We start from the raw sequence: 24,542 nt of genomic DNA on the forward strand, positions 1-24,542 counted from the left end.
TATAGGCATGTGTAGACGTACACGCCACACACACACACACACACACACACCGATATGCCTAATTAAAACTCAAATACGTCTCATGCATCTGCCTGCATTCTAGAAAAACTGCACTGCAAACTACAGAAGGAGAAAAGGAGCATAATTAAAACATAATTGTAAATTAAATATTTAATATACTTAGTTTATGAAAAATGCAAGTAACTCTGTATTAGCCGTGAGGTAGGTTTATAGAGAAGAGTTATGAACATTGTAACATCACTCAACCATAATTTTACTTCCGATGTTTTTTAAAAAAAAATTTATATATTGGTTAGGAGGGAAAGTTCAAGCACACATATATATATATTTTTGTATGTATGTTTGCAAAATGAGGATTTTAGTGCATCTAAAAGTTTATGGGTTGAGTCGAGAAGAAAAAGACAAGATAAAAATAACCACAGAGAGCCTTGTTGGAACATTCAACATTCAGTCTGGTTTTAGCTCATACAGTCCATTCAAACAATGTTAAGACGTTTTTAATGCATGGCAACCGAACGGGAGAATTCTTGTGGATTAGAAGCCATTTTTGGTCTCCCATTTATTGGTACTCAGCGACCCATTCTCAGAATTCACTTTACGAGTTCATTTCCCAGAATGATTGTGCTTGTAAAATGATGGACAACATCATTACTTTGGAGCAGCACAATATGCATGATATGGTTAACACAACACACTTATGAGCAATAATCTTTTTAATCACTCATATAAAGCCGCCGCCCAACCCAGCTTTAGCTGAAGACCAGAATTAGCTCAGAGAAGACAGAAAACACTTCAACCCAGTACTTGTTTTGTCAGCATGAACATTTACTTTTGCCATGTCATATAACAAAAAGTGATATTAACTAGAAATCAAGTTTTCATGTGGTGTAACTTAGTTTTATTTTAATTCCACAAATTTGTCAAAAAAATTACAAAATACTCAAATGGGGAGAACACAGGACTCACAATCTGCCTTAATTATCTCTACTTTTTGTTTACACTGTGTCATCCCATGGCGACTACTAATATATACAATAAGCTTCAAGATACCAGTATATATAAATCTTAGCAGTCAGAATGTACATTCTGCTATTGCCGCTTTGAAACAAGAAGCTAAACCATTGACAACACTCAACATCAAAGGTTTAAGACACAAAAGAGGGACAAAAGGAGAAAATGCTTAAAACAAAAGTAAAATGCTGTATACATCTGAGACAGAATAAAAGATACATGACAGTCCAATTACAGAAAGTGATCAGTTTTGGGCGTATACTGCTAAAAACAGGCTTCTATGCATACTCTTCAAAGGATGCACAATGGCTTTTTTAAAACCAAACGGGGAGAATTAAAAACAGTACTAGGAGCATTGACTGTACTTTGAACTGTACGCTCGAAAAAGGCCCACACACGATCTCACCAGAGGTAAAAGTGACTTTTTAGCATGTGTCATTTCAAATAACGAACGTTAATTCTGATGGATCTGGAGAAAAACCAATGCAACGAACAAAAATACTGCATGTAACAGTCGATGATTGCTATCAAATGGCCTCGACGTGATGGACAGCAACTAAAGAGGCATCATGCATCATAGGTAATGCAATGTCAGGAATGCAGAGAGCAGCTCAAACACGGTCATCATCTCCACTACTGTGAACACATGCACACACAGGTACACAGACTCCAATCCAAGCCACCCTCTTCCCCCAGGCTTCACAGTGAGAATGGTTCTATGAATCTGTACAGTAGGTCGGAAAATTGACTGTGTGAGGACAAACCAGGGGGTGGGGGGCTTGGGCATTGCCATCTTTTCCAGCACCCTTTGACGAATGTGTAAATCTAAAAGTAAAAAAAATGTGCATCAAGATGTCTCATATTGTCACTTAAAAAAGCAGTCCGGTCGGTTTCGCAATCTCGAAACTAGAGGAACTAGTCGAGATATGAACCCAGTTGCAAAACTCAATGCCGTTCAACTTTGGTACACAGAAAACAGAGCGAACGGCTTTCGAAATGCACTTAAAAAGCCATAAGAAAGCCAATTATAGTTTCAGAACAAAAACTGAGGTTAATCAGTGCAATATTTATTCTTTCCAAATGGGCTACTTGCCCCAATACTCACGAGGCACCGCACATTCTCCTCTTTCAAGTGTTTTGAACGTCTAACTCCGTTTGAGTTCAGCCAAGAAATGAAACATATGGTCATGATGTCATGAGGGTTTGTTGCAGACTGTCGATACATATGAAACGAAACAAACAAACAAACAAAAAGAGTTAAAAAAAAAAGAAAAAAAAGAAAAAAAAAAGGCGTCATCTGAGCTTTGACCTCTAGAGGTGTTTGGATTAAAATCCGGTACCATTCTACCCAGCGTTTCCATGGACCGAACCATCTGACATGGTTACCTGCTCGAACAGTGCCATCTCCTTCCCCTCTGAAACAAGGGATGACACTTCAGAAAATTATTATATCGGAGGTCTAACGACTCTGTTAGGAATCCACACCTAATAATAATTATAATAATAATAGTAATAATTATATATGTATATATATATATTTATATACTATTTACAGACTCAAAAAAATGCCATGCTGCAGCTTTTCTTAACATTATGAAAACCTTCTACAATGTATTAAAATAAACATTGAATTTAAGATAGCACTTTTCAGATATAATGGCCCGACTGTTCTGTTCCTCTGTTTTCCCCCCAATTAGCACAGTGACAAAGTATCTGGTTCTCTAGCACCTACAAAAGACGTCAGGGAAGCTTCTCAGAGTATGTTCATGCAGGAAAGTCACAATCAGTCTTGAGGACGCTGCCACTACTTGAACGATATATAACCCCCCGAAAAGTCAATGTCTTAAAAAAAAGTCCGTAATAGTGAAGAAAGCTGACAACAGAAAGAAGGTTCCTCAGACTATCCTTGTCACTCCGCCGAACTGAAAACGTTCCTAGGACACGCGAGTTCCCGCGTGTGACTGTTCTGCTGTGACCTCCTGTGTCCTGCTGCTCCTCTGGGAGTCCACGGTAGATCACAGCTGCTTGTCGCTTTCCTTCTTCAACCGGCTGGAAAATAGTGAGAGAAGAGAGACGTATGGTATTATGACAGATGTTTGAAGCACATGTACGTTCTAGCAAACGTTTGGCTGCGGGACTGACCTGTAATAGTCCTCCTGTCCTGGGAGAGGGCCTCCGTGCATGTGGTGATGACCGTGTAGCCACTGCTGCTCCATGGCCAGTCTCTGTAGCTCTGCAGACTGTGCATGCATGGCCTGCAGCTGGTGTGCCGCTGACATGGGTGGTGGGAGATCTCTGGGATATGGAGCGCCTACCGATGACACAGAAAGACTGATTAGTCAGTGCCTGGAGAAATGATCGAGAAGCTGCTCATGAACGTGTCTTACCGAAGACAGGGTGCCGGAGCATCTCGTGTTCGTGCGGGGGCTGTCCGAGCAGGGGGTTGGGGATGGCTCCGGGCGGGTAGGGGAACCGGGCGAGGTGCGGTCCGCCGGCCAGCGGGTCTACGAGCGGATGTGCCCCAGAACCTGGGGGACACACAAGACATTCACCACCACCTACTCCGTGTCAGCAGCTTTTTGTAATGGTACAGAGTCAATATTATATAGAAACACATATATTTACTATTCACAGCAATGACATTCAAAATGAACATCATGCTTACAAGACGAGCATGCAACAACATTAAATAGTAGGGATGCATGACATGATACCGTATTGGTTTTTGGCCAATATTGGAGATAAAAAAAAAATAAAATAAAATGTATCGGCCAATAATAAATATTTAAACTGTACATGGTAATTTCCTAATTTTTACATTTACATTCCCTTTTCAGTCATCGACCACTTAATCAATTAAATTGTTATAACACTTGGTCTTTAGCCAAATTCAACATGAATATCTAACTTTCATATTGTACATTATTGCGATGCTTCAAATAAATGCGTGCGATGTCTACATTCATATTTATTTATTTGTTTGTTTGTTTGTTTTAGTGCTATTTACAATTTAATTTGAAAAAAATCTCTTAGAATTTTACTATCAACCATTTATCGGTTACCAGCAATATAAGAATTGCCAATTTAAGAATTTTGGCCAGAAAAAAAATTGGTGCAACCCTATTTTATTTAAAAACGATTTAATAACACTGTTAAATATAATATTAAGCATCTCTCAATGAATATGTAATTTTCAAACTTCAAATTTATTTAGAAAAAAAAAAAAATACAAAATTTGAACATTTCTACCATTTATTGTTCGTAACATGAAAATAATTTCAGACAGAATTTTAATGTCAGTGCATCCCTATTTTATATATTTTTTTAGCATGGAAATTAAAGGGATAGTTCACCCACATATACAAATTTTGTGCTTAATTACTCACCCTCGTGTCGTTCCAAACCCATAAGACCTTCGTTCATCTTCGTTCAAGAGCTCTTGGATTTCATAAAAAAAAAATCTTAATTTGTGTTCCGAAGATGAACGAAGGTCTTAAGGGTTTGGAACGAAACGGAGGTGAATAATTAAGCACAAAATTTATTTTTCAGTGAACTACCCCTTTAAGCCATTGCTTTTTTTTTTTAAACAATCTTCAGTGGCCCAGATGGAATCTGTGGACATTTTTCACATTTTTTTTTGTGGCTATTTTACGTGAACACTGGTGGAATTCTGTGGAATGGATTCAAACAAGTATGTTCTCATAGCTGAGAGTACTGTTCTCTTATTTGCAGATGAACGCATAATCAAATTTGCCAATATATTTCATAAATGCAAGTGATATGCATAAGATTCCATGTGGGCCTAATACAACAATCCAGCACACAACATTAGAGTGAAAGGTCCCTCACCTTGGTGCAGTGGGTCCTGTTGGTGCAGGTGTAGGTGTGAATGGATGTGCGAGTGCTGATGGTGGTGTGGCGTAACGTTGAACATCTGGAGCCGTGCGATGGGGTCGTTAGCCACAGAGGCCATCCTCTCAACATGTAGCCTCTCGGCCAACCGTTCAGGGTATGTCATCTCGGGCCGTAACTGCGGCCCGGCTAGTGCCAGCCGTTCCCGCTCCAGTGGATTCAGGCCCGGGTGGAAGGAGGCGAATGGATGTGGGCCAGCCATGTGCGGGAGACCAATGGGCCCGTGTCGTGCAAAGTGCTCCATGGGGTTGGCGGAAGGATGCAGGCCGTCCAATTCTGGAGGTTTGACCTCGAAGCCCGGCTTCATCCTCTCCATTCTCATCTCCCTCTCGCGGATCTCCCTTTCCCGCATCTCCCGCTCCCGTAGCTCACGCTCGCGCATGCCAGGGTCTGCATTGTACAAACCGGGCATGTGATAGGCCAGGAGAGGGTCTGCGGGGTTGAGCGAGACAAAGAAGGGATGATTACGGTTGGTGGGGGACATGACGTGGGGACGAGCGTATTCGCTGAGCTGGCGCAGGGCAGGTGTGTCAGGGCCGATGTAAGGGGGCACAGTGGCGATGGTGGTGGGTGGTGGATCAAAAGATGTCCGCATATGAGCCGATCCTGCCATCTGTGGTTCACCCATGCGACCCTCATGAGAAGAACTGGAAGCTTTCTGTAAAGACAGAGAGGATATTTAGGATCAAGCAATCGATACTGAACAATTTTAGCCGAAACCATTAAATAAAGTTGCATTTCAACTTTTAGGCAACACATTAGAGCAAAACTTACAGCAGCTCTCTCAGCCTCCTTCTCTCTCTCCCGTTCCCGCTCCCTTTCTTTTTCTCGTTCCCTCTCCTTTTCTTTCTCTTCTCGTGCCTTCTGCTCCGCTTCCCTCTTGGCTTTCTCCAGCGCCTCCTCCCGCTTCTTTGCCAGTTTCGATGAGGCCAGTGGTGTGAAGTAGAAGTCTGTTCTGGCACATGTGTTGTAACCTCTGTCAAGATGCTTGTAGAACCTGTAAACAGGATAGATGGAAAGAACATCAGAATAATCATTGAGAATGAATACTTTCCGAGTTATTGGTAACACTTTACAATAAGGCGTCATTTGTTAACATTAATGTATTAACCAACATGAACGAACAAACAAACGAACAATACATTTATTACAGTATTCATCTTTGTTTACGTTAGTTAATAAAAATACAATCATTCATTGTTAGTTCATGTTAGCTCACAGTGCATTAATGTTAACAAACACAACTTGTGATTTTAATAATGCTTTAGTAAATGCTGAAATTAGCATTAACTAAGATTAATAAATGCTGTAGAAGTATTGTTCATTCTTAGTTCATGTTAACTAATGTTGTTAACTAATGAACCCTATTGTAAAGTGATACTGAGTTATTTTGCAGTGCGAAATCTTATGAGAGACATAAGCTATGGAAGTGCAGAAATCTTTTCCCAGGCTGAATTTGCCGCCATTGGAAAAGCAATGCAATTACTTTATGACAAATAAATAACCTCTGACATGTCCTCTCATTTATACTATATTAGAGCCACTCAATCAGTCTTTTTATTCGCCAGTGCCATAATGAGCTACTCTCTCTGTGCATTAGTGAGCTTATTGCTATTCACTGCAAGGAAGTGTGAGACAAGACCACAGCAGCTCTACAAAGACATGCTCATGTTCTGATGGAGGCTTTCACTGGTATGATGCAGTCATTAATCTGTGTCCTGTCTACACTTGATGACTGCAGAGGAGCTGAAGCTGGTTTAATTAGGACACTACATCAATAGTGCCATTTAACACAACTTTTAAACAAGTACATTTTTCACACAGAACCTGATAAGGTGTATAATTATTAATATACAATTTTAATATAATATTTTATTTATAATGAAAAAGGCAAATTGTACAATGACCATATCTCCACTTTATGTTGCAATTACTCTGCTTATTGTACATATAAAATACAAGAAGTTTATTCAATGACTCAGATCTGAGGCACACATACATATACACACACACATACACAATATATTGCCAAAAGTATTGGGTCACCCCCTTCTAATGAACAGGTTTGACTACTTTAGTAATTTCCATGAGTACAAATCTTAATGTTTAAGCATATAATGATATTCTAGGGAATTGTGTGCTTCTAATTTTAAAGCAACAGTTTGGACAGGACCCTTTTCCATTCTAACATGACAATGCCACTGTGTATAAGGCAAGGTTAAAATAGAAATGATTGATTTAGTCAGTGTGGAAGAACTTGACTGGTCTGCAGAAAGCCAAGTCCTAATCCCAGCTGAACACCTCTGGTGTGACTTTAAATGCAGATTTTGAGCCAAAAACTCTTTACCAAACACCAATGACTTGTACATATGGGTACAGTCATTTTAGACGCTTCCAAAACTGTTGCAACAGAGATGGAAATACAATTTTTAAATACGTTTCCATCTTTGTTGCCAGTTTTGGAAGTGCCTTTTTCTGTTCTAAAGAAGGGGATGTCCCAATACGTTTGTCCATATAGAGTATGTACAAGTCATTGGTGTTTGGTAAAGAGTTTTTGGCTCAAGATCTGCATTTAAAGTCACACCAGGGGTGTTCAGCTTGGATTAGGACTTGGCTTTCTGCAGACCAGTCAAGTTCTTCCACACTGACTAAATCAATTTCTTTTTGAACCTTGCCTTATACACAGAGGCATTGTCATTTTAGAATAGAAAAGGGTCCTGTCCAAACTGTTGCTTTAAAATTAGCACACAATTCCCTAGAATATCATTATATGCTTAAACATTAAGACTTGTACTCACAGAAATTACTAAAGTAGTCAAACCTGTTCATTAGAAGGGGGTGACCCAATACTTTTGGCAATATAGTGTGTGTGTGTGTGTATATATATATATATATATATATATATATATATATATATATATATATATATATATATATATATATATATATATATATATATATATATATATATATATATATATATATATATATATATATATATATATATATATACACACACACACATACATACAGTGGAGTGCGGAAAGTATTCAGACCCCTTAAATTTTTCACTCTGTTATATTGCAGCCATTTGCTAAAATCGTTTAAGTTCATTTTTTCCTCATTAATGTACACACAGCACCCCATATTGACAGAAAAACACAGAATTGTTGACATTTTGCAGATTTATTAAAAAGAAAACTGAAATATCACATGGTCCTAAGTATTCAGACCCTTTGCTGTGACACTCATATATTTAACTCAGGTGCTGTCCATTTCTTCTGATCATCCTTGAGATGGTTCTACACCTTCATTTGAGTCCAGCTGTGTTTGATTATACTGATTGGACTTGATTAGGAAAGCCACACACCTGTCTATATAAGACCTTACAGCTCACAGTGCATGTCAGAGCAAATGAGAATCATGAGGTCAAAGGAACTGCCTGAAGAGCTCAGAGACAGAATTGTGGCAAGGCACAGATCTGGCCAAGGTTACAAAAAATTTCTGCTGCACTTAAGGTTCCTAAGAGCACAGTGGCCTCCATAATCCTTAAATGGAAGGCGTTTGGGACGACCAGAACCCTTCCTAGAGCTGGCCGTCCGGCCAAACTGAGCTATCGGGGGAGAAGAGCCTTGGTGAGAGAGGTAAAGAAGAACCCAAAGATCACTGTGGCTGAGCTCCAGAGATGCAGTCGGGAGATGGGAGAAAGTTGTAGAAAGTCAACCATCACTGCAGCCCTCCACCAGTCGGGGCTTTATGGCAGAGTGGCCCGGCGGAAGCCTCTCCTCAGTGCAAGACACATGAAAGCCCGCATGGAGGACTCCAAGATGGTGAGAAATAAGATTCTCTGGTCTGATGAGACCAAGATAGAACTTTTGGCCTTAATTCTAAGCGGTATGTGTGGAAAACCAGGCACTGCTCATCACCTGTCCAATACAGTCCCAACAGTGAAGCATGGTGGTGGCAGCATCATGCTGTGGGGTGTTTTTCAGCTGCAGGGACAGGACGACTGGTTGCAATCGAGGGAAAGATGAATGCGGCCAAGTACAGGGATATCCTGGACGAAAACCTTGTCCAGAGTGCTCAGGACCTCAGACTGAGCCGAAGGTTTACCTTCCAACAAGACAATGACCCTAAGCACACAGCTAAAATAATGAAGGAGTGGCTTCACAACAACTCCGTGACTGTTCTTGAATGGCCCAGCCAGAGCCCTGACTTAAACCCAATTGAGCATCTCTGGAGAGACCTAAAAATGGCTGTCCACCAACGTTTACCATCCAGCCTGACAGAACTGGAGAGGATCTGCAAGGAGGAATGGCAGAGGATCCCCAAATCCAGGCGTGAAAAACTTGTTGCATCTTTCCCAAAAAGACTCATGGCTGCATTAGATCAAAAGGGTGCTTCTACTAAATACTGAGCAAAGGGTCTGAATACTTAGGACCATGTGATATTTCAGTTTTTCTTTTTTAATAAATCTGCAAAAATGTCAACAATTACGTGTTTTTCTGTCAATATGGGGTGCTGTGTGTACATTAATGAGGATAAAAAATGAACTTAAATGATTTTAGCAAATGGCTGCAATATAACAGTGAAAAATTTAAGGGGGTCTGAATACTTTCCGTACCCACTGTATATATAAAAAATCTGTTTAAAAAAAATTAAAGATCATTTCAATTTTGTTTTTATTATTACAATCAAAAATTATTAATTAATATATCATTCTAATACATGCAATCAAATATAATTTGATAATTTTTAATAATAATAATACATTGTTTTATCGTTTTTTTGTTGATTATTTTTGGTTATAATAAAAACATTGTGTTTACTAAATATTAAAAATTGTTACCGTGCTGACTGGCTGGCGTGACTGGGAGTGTTGACGATGGTGGGTGGAGGTGAAGGACTCCTCTGTGGTGGTGGAGGACTCTCTGGCTCCTCCGCCTCATCCAGAGGCTCTTCTTTAATTTGTACAGGTGGCACAGTGGAGGGTCCCGGACAGGGCACGGTGACTGATGCAGGCAGGGGCATGGATATGGAGGAGGGTGGTTGCTGCAGCGCAGACATTGAGCTCACAACAGCGGAGGGAACGGCGGAGGGTGACAGGACTGGAGAGCTGCCTGGCATGAAAGAATGAGGAGGAAACGGGGGCTGAGAAGGCGCCGAGTGTGAGGTGGAGGAAGAGGAAGGGAGCGGAGGAGCCGGAGGGGGCACTTGACTTCCTGTCGCCGGAAGATTTTGGGACTGGGTGAGCACTGGAGGTTGCACGGGTGGAGGTTGAAGCTGCTGGTTTTGAGACATGAGCTGAAGGGGTGGCGGATGGGCGGAGGGAGGATGATGTGTGGATAGAGAGCTGAGGGGCTTCAAGGCGGGCGGAGGGGGCAAGTTGGAAGGCATCTGCGGGAATGGGGGGTGGCTGGGATGTTTGTGTGATTGAGGGTTTGGCATTTGTGGGATGGGGGTGGTTGGTGGAGGTTTGATGTGGGGCATAGGCAATGGTGCGGGCGGGAGAGGCTGCTCTCTGGGAGGCTGGCTGCCACTCTGTGAGGAGGACTGGGACTGGGATGGAGGGGTGTGAGGTCGCTGTTGTTGAGACAGGGAGGTGGCTTGGGTCTGACCCGAGAGAGCTGAAGGGGGGACCTGAGACTGACCCATTGGGAAGGACTGAGCGGGTAAAGCGTGAGGGTGAGGCATGTGTGATGGCCCTGCCTGCAGAGGGTGGCCCATGGGTGGCATGGGGCCGTGTAGTGGAGGCTGCAGGGACTGAGGGCCGGTTTGAGAGGGTGGAGGTGGCTGAGGCAGGCCCTGCAGTGGGGAATGAGGTGAGGGCAGCCTCTGTGCTCCTGACTGGATGAGAGCCAGCGGACCTGCTGGAGGTATCTGCTGAGGAGGCATGGAGGTAGGGGGGATGGATGGGGACGGCTGAGAGGACAGCGAAGGCGCGCCTGAGGCGGGTGGCGTGGACGCTGAGGCCGCGGAAGGAGGGGCCGGGGGTAAAGCCCCTGTCTGGCACTGGATGACCGGAGGGTGCTGGCCCTGGAGGATCTGCTGCTGCGCCGAGGAGTCGGAGTCACTCTCGTTGTCACGTGGGCTGGGGATGCTGGGAGAGGAGCTGCGGTTGTCCTGGTCAATATCCTTGGGATCGCTGCTACCCTCGTCATTTACGCTGCGACCGTCCGAGCTCTCACCCTCACCCTCTCCCTCACACTCCGAGGGCGAGTCTGGCCGTTCCTGCAGATGATGGAAGGAGGGAGGAAGGGTCAATAAACTTGGCCATAGTGGCAGTAAATAATGATCGAATAATGGGTGCAGTCACGATCAAGAACAAATAACCTTTGCATATCACAGTGCTCGAGTTGTAATGTGAACTCCTGACATTTAAAGGATATGAAATCACTCCATTGCTACCATAGATAGTGGCCAAAATAAATACAACTGTAAAATAGCGTCTTCACTGGACTCTGGGTCAAACAGAATTGCCATGAACCCTTCAGTGAACTTTATTCATGTCTTTAGGATTAATGGAGAGCTGTTCTTCCAAGAAAACCTCTAGTTGATCATTTTTCTCCGAAACAAATCCCACATTTCCAAAATAACAATAACTTAGGCACATTATCACTGAGATCTTTAGAGGTACTCAAACAACCATCTTTAAGGAAGCAGCACAAATTGAGAAGTATCAAAAAGAACTGATTAAGAGAAAAAAAATCTGTCCACGCTGTTTCTGTTTAGAGTTCCACTTACTAGTACACAAAATAATTTATAATAATAGGCTGCTTATTTAGTAGAAGTTTACTTGCCTGTGTTTTAGACTTCTTGGCACTTGCCCTCTCGGACTCCTCTGTATCCGAGGCTCCTTTCTCTCTCTGACGTTTGGCACTCTTCATAGGTGATGGCGCCTCTTCCTTTGTCTTCTGTTTTAACAAAATGAAAACATGTTTCCTCTAAAAACAAGGTCCTGTGATGCTCAGTGTGATTTTGATTGCTATAGTCTGGTCATGTAGGTCGTACCTTGCTGGGTTTCTTCATCGAGTCAGTCTTGCTGTCAGTGCTGGAGGTGCTAGCTGCACTGGGTGAGGTTCGCCCGCTGGACCGCAGATCCTCATTGGTTGGTGAGGCTCTGCCATCTGGGCTGGCGGTTTGCTTCTTGCGGCCACTTCGTAGCGTTGACATCTGAACCGAATAACAAAATATCTGATATAACACTGCTAACAATGCTAAAAGACATTATATGAGGTTAAAATGCCACTAAAAGGGTATAAAGTTTGGTGTCTTACTGAGCCGCGATTCCGTCGAGTCCTCATGCTATGCTTCCCACTAAGCCCATCGTCTTCCTCTTTGACAGGTTTGAACATAAACGGTGGCGGGTCTACAGGCTTCTCAATGGGGGGTAGTTCGCCGTACTTCTTAAAATGGATCCGGCAGTCGGTGCACAGCAGGATGTTCTCGCGACCCCCGTGGTGCCAGTCCTTGGAGGCTGTAAACAAATTTGAGTTCAGCTGAGCTCTGCTTATTAAACAATAAACTAACAGGAAGTGCTCCAGGCCTAGCTAAACACCTCATGGACATGCTAAGGTCAAAGACTTTTACTCATCCATGCTGAGGATGTTTTCGTATCAGAAGTGAGAGTGATAGGAATGCCAACTGCATCCAACAGGTCAGAGGATTTAATGAGGCAAAAAACGGATGAGTAAGTGTCAGATTGGATTAAATTAGAAATGACACGCTCTGATGTCCATCTGCCAGATGAGGGACGGGGCCGAGCATCAGAGCGCTCTCAAACTGAGACTAATTACAGGCCTGCAGAGGGGATTATTGAAGTCTTCTGAAGGGAGAACTCGAATAGAGTCTTCACCTATCTCATACTATCACTATATTAGGGTAATACCTCACCCCTGAACAAACGAAGGACTAACAAAACACATTGTTTGCCGTTTCTCTCACTCAATATTAACTTGTTCATTGAACTGCTGCATAAAAGCAGTATTACAGCTGTACTGTTTGTCTCAATACCAACATGATTTGATAGTTTAATATGATCATATATTAAGCACTCACTGGTAGTGAAACAGTGACGACAGGCGTAGCCCTTCAGTTCCTGCTCGCTGTCTTCACTGTCAAAGTCATCTTCGCTGGCTGAACTCAAGTCCACTGGAAAATATAAACATGCTGGTTAATGAATGTCATTTCACAACTACAGTCTCTTTAAGACAAGCCTGCTACACTTAACACATTATCAGTAGGACTTTTTGAAGAGACAAGTACAGTACACATAATAAGAGCGATCCCTCCCTGTTACGTCTCTTATCGGATATGAGATTTCATCTGTTTACTTTGAAGAATCACAGAGGGGGATCTGTGCTCTGAAAAGCCATATTAGTGCTGGGAGTTTCAGGGATGTCATGTTTAGCTGTGACAAGAGTCTGTTCTCTGTCTCTAGGGGGAAGTGAGGCAGATTGCACTTACAGAACTCGCTGGAAGGTGGGCGGGAGGGAGTGTTGACGGGAGTGGAGGCGGTGCGGGTCTTGATCCGGCGGAAGACGGGTTGTCTGCGGTGTCTGCGGTGGGCTCTGCAACTAGCAGCCTCCGGGGTTTTCTTCCAGTAATAATAAAAGGTGATCAGCTCCCCCTGTGAGACAGAAAACATAAAAACAATCTCATGAGCCAGCTGTTTTTACAAGCACTCAGACAGCCTCAGTGCATGAAACTGAACAAAGAAACTCCTCAACTACTATACAAAAATAATGTTGATCTGTTGGATGTGAATACGACTTGATAAGGGAACAAAAAGACCTCAAATGTCAAACTGATAAGGCAGCTGCACTGAAAAACATCAGTTTAGTTTTGATGACAGACAGAAAGCAAGGGAGAAAGTTCAGAGTCCTGGTCAAAGAATCCATGCCGGGTTTGCCAGCAGGCCGGCTTGTTGTGCCGTGGCCGTGTCTGTCCCAGGATTAGGCAGTGAAGCTCTCTGAATGCTGGGATATTAGGATCAGTACATTGGTGGCTGCCTGGGTGGCAGGCGCTTGAATGGAAACAAAGGAACATGTCAGGGAGAGCTTTGGCGCTACAAATAGGGAGTGAAATGGCTCCAAGCCCCCGCGCTAGAAGAGTCAATTGAACTTTAATCAAACATTCAGAGGGCGCGCTTGCCAGGGAGTAAGGCATATAAATCCCGAGCACAAAAGCCAGCCAGGAAATCAATACCCTACTGAAACATTAACACATGCAATCATGGATCAGAAGACGCTTTGCTGAGGCAGCCTGGGCAAATTAACTGTCGCTTTCCGGACACACTCAAAATACACATGTCCTGAAACCATTGTCTGGTGGAGAAGCAATTATGCACTTTTCCTGCAGTGGTTCCTCTTGTTTCTCTCTTGTACCTTTTAGCTTCTTTCCAACTGAATCATTTGCCTTATTTTGGATATTCATTTTAAGACACTGCACTGGAACGGCTGGCGTGTCAACGGCTGAGCTTTTAACATGCTTTAATGTTTTAATGGTACAGAAATGAGTGAAGAGGACAGTCATGAGGTTTGACAGGGTCTGTTAAACTCAGGCTGAATGGGGCTTGGGTATCTTTAATGCGTATTGATTGCTTTCCCTCTTTGCTTCGGCTGTTCTTCTTGACATAAATTGGTCATTAAAATGCTGCTCTCCCCAACACATTAACAGCTTTACGGCAAACACTTCAAACTATTCTTGGCAGCAAGCAGAAAAACATGTACTTTGAATCCTATCAGACTATTCATAGGCTATTTTATTGCTTGAGTGAATTTTACTGAATCATATAGATTCGCTTCGGATGCCTGCACTTAAGTATTTGAATTACATTTACATAAATCACAAAAAAAGCTGCAGCAGTCTGATGGAAAGGCTATAAAACTGAGGCTGGCCTGCTAAGCTACCATGTCTGACATGGGCAAACACACAAGATAAGTCTCGTACTTACAGCTTGTTAGGAGCTTTGACTGCCTCTTTTTCCAAAAGCAATCAAGGTACAGCATCATTTTCATCAAGCAGCACTTGGCAAGTCACATTAAAGCAAAGGCTTTTGTTTTTCAAATTTAAAATCCACTTTTTGGTCTTGCAAATAAATGGAGCCATCAGAATATGCCATTGGATGAAAAATAAAAATTTGTGAAAAATTCACAAAAAGATCAAAAATGCATACTGAGCAGTAGAGAAATGTTCTCAAAATGTTTCCACATGCATCAGACAGAGTATCCCATCTTTGAGAGGCCCAATGGACACACGTACGAGGAATATCAATTATCACAATTACATCAATTACTTGTGGGTGGTACAAATGCTTGCCAAATGAGAAACACAAGGCTGACAGACGTCAACTTCAAGTATCCCAACCACTGAACTAAACGAGCCATTGAAAACACCTGAGAGTTGGTGCTTTGTTAGAACTCTTAAGAATAAGCCCAGCTCCTGCGAGTTATTTATCCGATATGATGAGAGGAACGTGCAATGGCGAAAGGCCCAGGCCCACGTCTGAGAGCAAAAGGCTTTTTGGCGGGGTCGGTCAGGGCGCAGGTGCAGGCCAAAGGATGGCAGGCTTCCTGATGTGAAATTTAATTGAAATGTGCAGATCAAAACTGTTCAGCAGGACAGCGGGCTGGCTTTCTTCACAGCCTAATGACTGTTCGCCACCGCATACCCCTCCCCTTCCTCACGGTTGCCCCTTGCTTTTTATTTTCCCTCCCTCTATTTGATGTGAGCTTTGAAGCATGAAACCTCAACTTAATGCTACAGAAGATAAAAAGAAAAGGTCATTTTAGCCCTCAACGATTTCTCCAGAGCACTTCATAGCTCTTAAACGTCCTAGAGGAAAGCAGACGAAATATTCGCTGGGGTTTGGCGTAATAACACTGTGAAAGGAATCACCGTGGTCATTCAAAAGTAATTTAGTCCACAGGCTATCAAGACAGGTGTCAAGGTTGGAGAAGAGCAGACATCCACGGGCCACGATAACGCAGTGATGTTTAATGCAATCTGCTGAAGCAATATGTAGAGGAGTGGGGGAATGAGGATGAAAAGAGTGATGAAATGTTTTGAGAGGATCATCTGTGATGATGACAAATTTCCTTGGGCGATAACTGTGCGATGGAGAGCTATAGAAAAATCCCCTTTCAAGCTGGAAGAGAGGAGATGGAAGAGGAAATATGATTTGATTAGAAGCGTGGAGGGGCTGTGCCAAGTCACGGCTCCGGGTTTTTCTCTCATCCCTCACTCGTTTCAGTGCTGCCCATTCTTTCTGACAAGACGTTGCTGGTTTTTTCGTCGCACAGATAATAAAAAAAAAAAAAAAAAAAATACAATTTTTCACAAGGTGTCGCACAGAAACGTAGGACGGGCAAAGAAGAAGCTATTAGTCTTTTATATAAGGAGATGTCCTACTGTGAAGCAAAATAAAAGATGACATCTGGGGGAGGAAATGTCTCCTGTGAGTTTGAGTTTGCAGTGGAGGCCTGTGAAGCTGGATGCACATAGCGAGTTAGTGTCAAGTGCTAAGACTGACAGCTTGAATAACAAAGCCAGGTCTTTGTGTGTCAAGGTAGGTTTGTTGGAAGCAAAACTGAGATTTCTCTCAACAATCTGTAGTGAGGATCAAATGTGAAATATAAGCCTTTATTTTCTTGTTTTCTGTATACACTAGTGTGCAAAACATTATGCTAACAAAAAAGATAGTCCACCCAAAAATGAAAATTCACCCTCATGTCATTTAAAACTGTATGATTTACTGTCATACAACACAAAAGGGAGTGTATTTTATTTAAGATACACAAAGTCAGTGTGCACATTGTTAGGACCCCATTGACTTTCATTGATTTGACAAAACAGTACGAAAAAAATAATAAATCATACAAATTTGGAATGACATGACGGTGAATAAATGAGGGTGAATTTCATACTCTTTATGAATCTGTAGTGTTTTTTTTTTATAATTTGTGGTTGAAATAGCACTGGAATTTTGTACGACATGAAAATGCTCGGCCTAAAATACATTTTCCCGAATAGCTTGTCCCCCCAGAGCCAGGATAAATGCGTAAAGCTACTCGTGTATGTGGAATTTCCTCCATTAGCCCTGAATCTCTAAGCAGAAGAGAAGAGTGTGTGCCAGGGAGCGAGAGATACTGACAACGTAAGCTTGGAATTATGAGACATTTCAGAATGCTTCCATCTGCAGAATATTTCTGGAGGGTGGATTATCTGACAAGGAAGGGGCTTACCTCCTATCACAGCACAGAGAAACGCTTTTCCACTCTGATTTCGCCTTGAGAAAATCGACGATGTGTGAGCGTGCGCGCACAAACTGTAATTTCCAACAGATTACGCCTCTTTTCATTGCGGCAGACCGTTGGGGAGAAACCGTAGCTGGACCTTCTGGTCATGTGTGTGTCTGTGTGTAGGATGGGTGCGAGGCCTAAACTCCTGTATTTATACACTCATCCGCACTCAGGCCTGGACTTGAACAGATGGTTTCTGTTTTTCCTGGCAGATTTGTGACGAAGCCACAAAAGGCCCCTGCTTTGACAGTGAGCCAAACGGTTAAGGCTGTAGCTGGCAAATACAGGGGAAGGAGAGCAGCAGAGAATGCAAGGGAGGGCAGCGAGGGGGGAAGAGAAAATGGAAGATAGCAACAGACAATCAAGCCAGGCTGAAGAAAACCTCAAGAGCATTTGCTTGGTTAAACAATGTTTTTGATACGAGAACATTTGGTCACTAGGTACAGACAGGCGATGTGCAGCTGTAAACATTAATTAGTTGAGTTGGCCCGTGTGCTTTCCGGTTCTTGCAAGGGGCCAATTGTACCCGTGTACATGTGGGCGGGAGGGACAAGCAGAGGTAACAACAAATTCAAGCCTCTGTAACAGGAAAAGAAAGTCGAAAGAAGTTTGACTAACTCACAGCACTTTACATTTCACACTTTTACGAAATGCTTGATTTTTGTATGTTGTCTTCATTAGCTTAGCAATTTTTATTATTTTTTACACATATACATACATGCATATATACACACATGCACGAAAATAAAAAGACATAATTGATCAAATGCAAGAATTTTTTTACATGCATATATATATATATACACATATATACACACATACATAGTGTATAACTATAAAAAATAATCTGTAGTATTTTCTTGCTTTTTTACATTTTGTCTCTATATAAATGTGATTTATATATATACACATATTTGTATAGACAAAATGTAAAATGTTTAAAAAAAAAAAAAAAAAGCCAAAAAAAAAAAATACTACAGATTATTTTTACAGTTCCTAAGATTTCATTAATAGCTCTACATTTTTGAAATGCCTTGCCACCAATTTTTGCTCCCACTCTAGCCAGTCTATATTGACAGTCAAAATAAATGACGCTGTTATACAGTTTGAGAAGAGCCCTGAAAAATCGCATTGAGAGGAGACGTATATTACTGTAACCTTGCTCCAAAGTCAACAAAGCAATGTAGCGCACTGCAAAAACAGGCTCCATTCAAACACGATTGCCCAACCTTGTGGTTAAATCAGGCAAATGCGAGAGGAAAAAAAAAAAGTGTGCTACAATGGCCTTGGCTGATAGAGCGGGGTGGAAAAGGATGTTAAATAGACAGCAGATCCCTGCTGTGCTGCCGGTTTTCTGTTGGAAAAGAAAGAATAAGCCGTGTGCGCTCACAGGTCAACGAGGCACAAGCAGAGGAATCAGCAGTTGTGTTTCCCTGCTGTAAGCGCTTTTAACCAATGGAGGCAAAAGTACATCACAGCAAGACTTTTTGATGGGGGTCGATCTCTTTAATCCAAAAGATCAAGTTGTACAGCCACAGCTTTGTTCAGAAAGCCAGAGAGCAAACAATACACAGGCTATCCATGCCCACTCTTCATAAACACTAAACAGAAAGAATTATAAATTATTTGGATAGCCTATCAAGAGAGTCTAAACCATACAAAATGGCCAAGAACACAGAGATAAACAACATTTCCATAAACAACATTTACCAAAACAAGCAGACTATTTTATCAAGCCTGGACAGCTGCTGGCGATCGAGCAGGCCGCCAGTTTTAGCCATTTTAATTAGTGCCCAAGCCCGAATACCTCTAATCACACAAGCGCCTCTCTAGGGCACTCGCTGCGGGGCTAACGTCTTTGCAATGAATTCAATTTGACATTTATACAGATCGCACCAGGGCAAACATCTGCTACAAGGTTGTGCCGAGAACGGTTCTATCATCTTGGCCATCTTAGCTTGAAAATTACAGGACCCGAGGGCCAGGGCTGCCTCCTTACCCAATTGGATCCTCTGCAGCTTTACCTCCCTGCAACGCCAGCAGTGAAGCTGTATTACGGCACGGCCGCTTTACGATACGGCTGTTTTTCCAATGTGACGGAAAATGTCCCCCATACATCTAGTCACACACTCATCTCTATTTTACAACCTAATATTCTTTCTTCCTGCAGGTGCAACTTACCAGTTAGTCTGCACCCTCCTGAAACAAGGGTCAACCTGGCATTAAAAGCCAGAGCAGATTTCCAAGAGTTTAAAGTAACAGACTACACTGTAATCATACCAAAATCGCATTCAGACAAAACTCAAAAAAAAAAAAAAAAAAAAAAAAAAAAAACAGCATCTGGAAATCTCACAAAAAATTTATAAATCAAATTGTATTCAAAAATAAATAAAATAAAAAATACTTAAATTCAAGTGAGAAAAAAAAAGCAGCTGTTAAATAAGAAAAATCTATAAAAAAAAAGACCATTTATATGCATTTAAATAAATCACAAAAACATTTGATCTAAATGGAAAATAACTATTGCAGACTATGTGCAGTTTAAATCTGATTATCATTTGCTTACTAGTTTCATTAGTATGCAATAATCTAAACAAATGGGTCTAAATCCCTAAATAAAATCATTTGAAGAGTAGAGAAAATCTTTCTGGGACATCACATGGACAGAACTGCAAAGCTGTGTTATCTGCGATCTGTAGACACATCATGCCGGGTTTGTTTGGGAACATTTCTTGCACCAGTACACAAATTATTCCATGACGTTGTCTTTCAAGTGGAGGAAATGGTGGCAGCAAAGAGAGCAGAGACAGTAAGACGACACACCCACTTCCCCAGCTTCCTCTTTTATTTGACTTCATATAAAGCATTCCAGAGAGCTAGTCAGGCCTGGTGTGTTTGCACAGCAGTGGGTGCTTAGCCTTGGCACCGGCTCTTTATGAGAAACCCAGCTAATAAGTGCTGAGGGGAAAAATGGGGAGAGGCAGAAAAGCTGCACTGTATCACCCTCTACGGCCCTGGGCATTTAAAAACGCTACGGTCATATCAAATCCTAGACCACATTACCTGGAAGAAATGCAAAGGAAAGGAAAGGACTTTGTGTTGGATGAATGAAGGAGAGAGTTTCAGAATATGTTCAAAGTCACACAAGAAAGAGAGATATGGCAAAGGAAATAGGAGAGTGGGAAAAGGACTGTAGAGAAAATAAATCAAGCTTTCCGCAGGGTATTGACTGGCACTTGCACAGAGAGCTGGCTTTCAGCACAAAAGCGACTTCAATCTTAAGCAAAGTGGGGCTTTTTAGAGAACGCTCGCTTTTCTTAGTGTATATTGAACTAACCCCTCAACCCTGCCCTTGAGCAAGACTGCTGTGCCTCTATCTCTCCTTTTTCCATCATTCCCTCTTCTTGTCCTGGTTTTTAGAGGGTGGCTTGTTTATGTATGCATGTACAAACTGACGTAAACGGAACAAATATCTCCACATGAATGAGGATTGCTATTAAATCAATATAAAATAATATTTTCAAACATTCTCTCAGGGGTAACAAATTTGTGTTAAAAAAATGCATTTTTAGGGGCTACAAAATTTTTTTAAATTAAAATGAGAAAATAAAAGTCATTAGTACAAGAAATAAGCAAAACTTGTGCTTACTCTGTCAATACTAAAATGATGCTGTCAACATATCTTTTTCTTGTTCCAGGTAAACAAAAACCAACGAGTTACAAATTTCAGCACAAAAGTGCATTGCTGCACTCACCAAACAGGTATCTGGGTGTGTACACACACTTAGTTAATAATTATTTGCTCTGTATTTCACTTTGTTGTTTCCTCTACAGGGTCACAGTTCACTAATAATTAAAAGGGTCATTTCAAATATGCATTTACGGCCAACGGAATACGAGCTGTTCAGCACGAAGAGTCAAAAAAAACTATCAATGACTGTAGTACTTTAAGGGTGACAGGTCTTTACACAAATTCCCTGCTAGCAGGGACTTTCTTCATTGACTAATCATTGAGCTAAGTCAATACCCCATAAAACATGCACTTGATAACCAACCTATTAGCCACAGCTTGTGTTTCAGTCTATCTGATATGACACTGAGGCCAGTAAAGCTAACAGATGACCCCAAAAAACACTGATAAAAACATGTCTGGTATGCAAATCATACTGTACTTAAAAATGCTCTAAGAATCATAAGTGTGTGTGCATTTTATATATATATATATATATATATATATATATATATATATATATATATATATATATATATATATATATATATATATATATATATATATAAATAAACTTTTATAGGGGTCAACACTTTCACACCACTGTGTGCATGTATGCGTGTATATGTATGTGTATATATGTATATGTATATATATATATATATATATATATATATATATATATATATATATATATATATATATAGATAGATAGATATATAAATAAAAACATACACATATATACAGTCATGGCCAAAAATATTGGCACCCTTGGTAAATATGATCAAAGGAGGCTGTGAAAATTATTCTGTATTGTTAATCCTTTTGATCTTTTATTTTTTTTTTAATTCACAAAAATCTAACCTTTCATTGGATAAGAATTTAAAATGTGGGGAAATATCATTATGAAATAAATGTTTCTCTCTAATACACATTGGCCACAATTAACGGCACCCTTTTATTCGATACTTTTTGAAACCTCCATTTGCCATAGCAGAAGCTTGGTTTTGTGCTCAGTTACCCATTTTTGTGTTGTTTTTGAGGTTTGTGTTTGGATTATTGTACGGTTGGAAGATCCAAACATGGCTCATTATAAGATTTCTAACAGAATCAGTCACTTATTGATTTTTTTTAGCTGTTGGTACTTGATAGAATCCATGATGCCATGTGTCTAAACAAGATGTCCAGGACCTCCAGCAGAAATATAGGCCCACAACATCAAAAATACAGCAGTATATTTCATTGTACACATGGTGTACTTTTTTATCCCTGTGTTCACCAAACCCATCTTGAGTGTCATTTAGAAGCTCATTTAGTTTCATCTGACCATAGAAGCCAGTCCCATTTGAAGTTCCAGTCGTGTCTGATAACTGAATATGCTGGAGTTTGTTTTTGGATGAGCGAGGAGAATTTTTCTTGAAACCCTCCCAAACAACATGTGGTGATGTAGGTGCTGTTTGACAATTTTTTTTTAAGGTTTTCTGACCCCGAGACTCAACTATTTTCTGCAATTCTCCAGCTGTGGTCCTTAGAGAGTCTTTAGCCACTCAAACTCTCCTTCTCACCGTGCATTAGGACGATATAAACACGTCCTCTTCCAGGCAGTTTTGTAACATTTTATGTTGATTGGAAATTCTTAATTATTGCCCTGATGGTGGAAATGGGAATTTTCACTGCTCTAGCTCTTTTCTTAAAGCCACTTCACTAATTTGTGAAGCTCAATTATCTTTTGCTGCACATCAGAAATATATTCTTTGGTTTTTCTCATTGTGATGGATGATTAAGGGAATTTGGGCTTTGTTTTCCCTCCTATTTATATTTCTGTGAAACAGGAAGCCATGGCTGGATAATTTCATGTTCATAATCACTCTGGAGTGCTCAAAATTGTGAATATGAATGGGAATATACTTCAGAGATATTTTACTCATAAGAATTTCTAGGGGTGCCAATAATTGTGTCCAACGTGCATTTGAGAGAAAAACATTTCATAATGATATTTCCCCCCATTTTAAATTCTTATCCAGTGAAAGGTTAGATTTTTGTGAATTTTTTTAATAAAAGACCAAAAGGATTAACAATGCAGATTCATTTTCACAGCCTTCTTTGATCATATTTACCAAGGGTGCTGATATTTTTGGCCATGACTGTGTGTGTATATAATTAATAAATAATATATTTAAAATATTTGTTATGTTATTGTATATAATGTATAGTATAATAACATTTAATGGATTTCTGTAAAATGTTTTAACAGTTTAATAATAAAGTTTTTTTTCATGTAATTTATCAATTTACTAATGCAATGGTGAAACTATTAGCTAAAAATAAATTCTGTGAAATGCAAAGTAATATGCATTTAACATTTTAACATACCCAACAAATTTAAAAAGGTGCAGTCTAATAAAAAAAACACTACGTAAAATTACATGTACTTTGCTAAAATTTCTACTATTACTTAGATTGTGCACTACAACAAAAATTTAACAAATAGCGCTTTAAGCTTAAGATAAGTTTCGTTCTTTAAGCCATCAAAAATCAGCTGTGTAGCTGTATTGAGCTGTAACCAAATATTATATAAACAGTCATGATTCTGTTTTGACTAAACACACATCTCAGGGCCCCTGTACAAGCACCTAACATGCTTACTGTTAAATCTAATATTCATGCACTCAAGTCCATGCGTAAGCTATGGCTTTCAATCATTTCCCTTAACCTCACCGTTTTCGAAACCACTAAGATGTAGCTTCAGTTTCAAAACAAATGAGAAACCACAGTGAAAAGGAGTTTGTTTTAGTGTCCAAGAACGATGACAAATGTATTCAATAGGAAACAAATGACTTACCGTCTCCTTGTTAGGGAGCAATTCTTTCCGAATCCTAAAAAAGTTTTTCCCGTACTGCCTTAAACCCTTTATGAACCGTTTCTGTTGGGAAAAGAAAAGAGAAAAACAGTTAAAATTAGATTTTTAACCACCCGTAACAATAGACACGAAGCACTACAAATACATTACATTGTGAAACGCAAGGGAAAGAAAACAATGTTGTGATCTTAATCTGAAAATCTCTGCTTGTGCTAGCACAGCTCAGCTACAGTGAGAAAAAAAATGAGGGGAAATGACAACAAAAGCAGGAATAGAAGCCGAGATTAAACCACAGCGGAGTAGAAACATGATGGCAGCTTGTCTGAAATCTTAGTGAAAGTTCAACAAGGCAATATGCATATGAGGGTCGCACAACACTGAAGTTCAAAGCCAATACTGAACTTCAATAAGTTACGACGAATCACAACAGACTTCTCCCTGATCTCACAATTTGCATGCTCGTACTTCAAACAGCTGCCTGATTCCTGCGCAAAGTCCTAGAATTACAAACCCATTTGCTTACAGTTACTGCAAACAAACAGAACTTAAGCTAACAGTGTTTAAATAATCAGGTTTATGAATGTGAAAAACGATGCAAAACAACAAGCAAGCACAATTAATAAATAAAACACTCAATTAATAAAACCATAAGAAAAGAACTTTTACAACACAAACCGAACTCCCAAAATGTGTTTACACAGACTGC

At 40.6% G+C, this 24,542-nt stretch overlaps 1 protein-coding gene across 8 annotated transcripts in view; it reads right to left on the bottom strand.

The window, feature by feature from the left end:
* Positions 1-825: 825 nt before the first annotated feature.
* Positions 826-24,542, bottom strand: part of rerea (arginine-glutamic acid dipeptide (RE) repeats a) — a 164,880-nt gene continuing 141,163 nt past the window's right edge. For 6 of the 8 annotated variants that reach the window (XM_058764419.1, XM_058764420.1, XM_058764421.1 and 3 more), the window contains 12 exons: positions 23,819-23,899; positions 13,411-13,573; positions 13,003-13,095; positions 12,222-12,421; positions 11,956-12,117; positions 11,745-11,858; positions 9,794-11,175; positions 5,719-5,941; positions 4,882-5,602; positions 3,420-3,590; positions 3,175-3,343; positions 826-3,081 (listed from right to left, as the gene is read on the bottom strand). In XM_058764419.1, the coding sequence (XP_058620402.1) occupies positions 3,048-3,081; positions 3,175-3,343; positions 3,420-3,590; positions 4,882-5,602; positions 5,719-5,941; positions 9,794-11,175; positions 11,745-11,858; positions 11,956-12,117; positions 12,222-12,421; positions 13,003-13,095; positions 13,411-13,573; positions 23,819-23,899 (3,513 nt within the window). In that variant the 3' untranslated portion in view covers positions 826-3,047. The remainder of the gene's footprint in view (positions 3,082-3,174; positions 3,344-3,419; positions 3,591-4,881; positions 5,603-5,718; positions 5,942-9,793; positions 11,176-11,744; positions 11,859-11,955; positions 12,118-12,221; positions 12,422-13,002; positions 13,096-13,410; positions 13,574-23,818; positions 23,900-24,542) is intronic. The other 2 variants (XM_058764423.1, XM_058764425.1) reach the window with 1 other exon arrangement.

The sequence above is a fragment of the Onychostoma macrolepis genome, chromosome 23 (genome assembly GCF_012432095.1).
Source record: "Onychostoma macrolepis isolate SWU-2019 chromosome 23, ASM1243209v1, whole genome shotgun sequence".
In the NCBI taxonomy this organism is placed as follows: domain Eukaryota; kingdom Metazoa; phylum Chordata; class Actinopteri; order Cypriniformes; family Cyprinidae; genus Onychostoma; species Onychostoma macrolepis.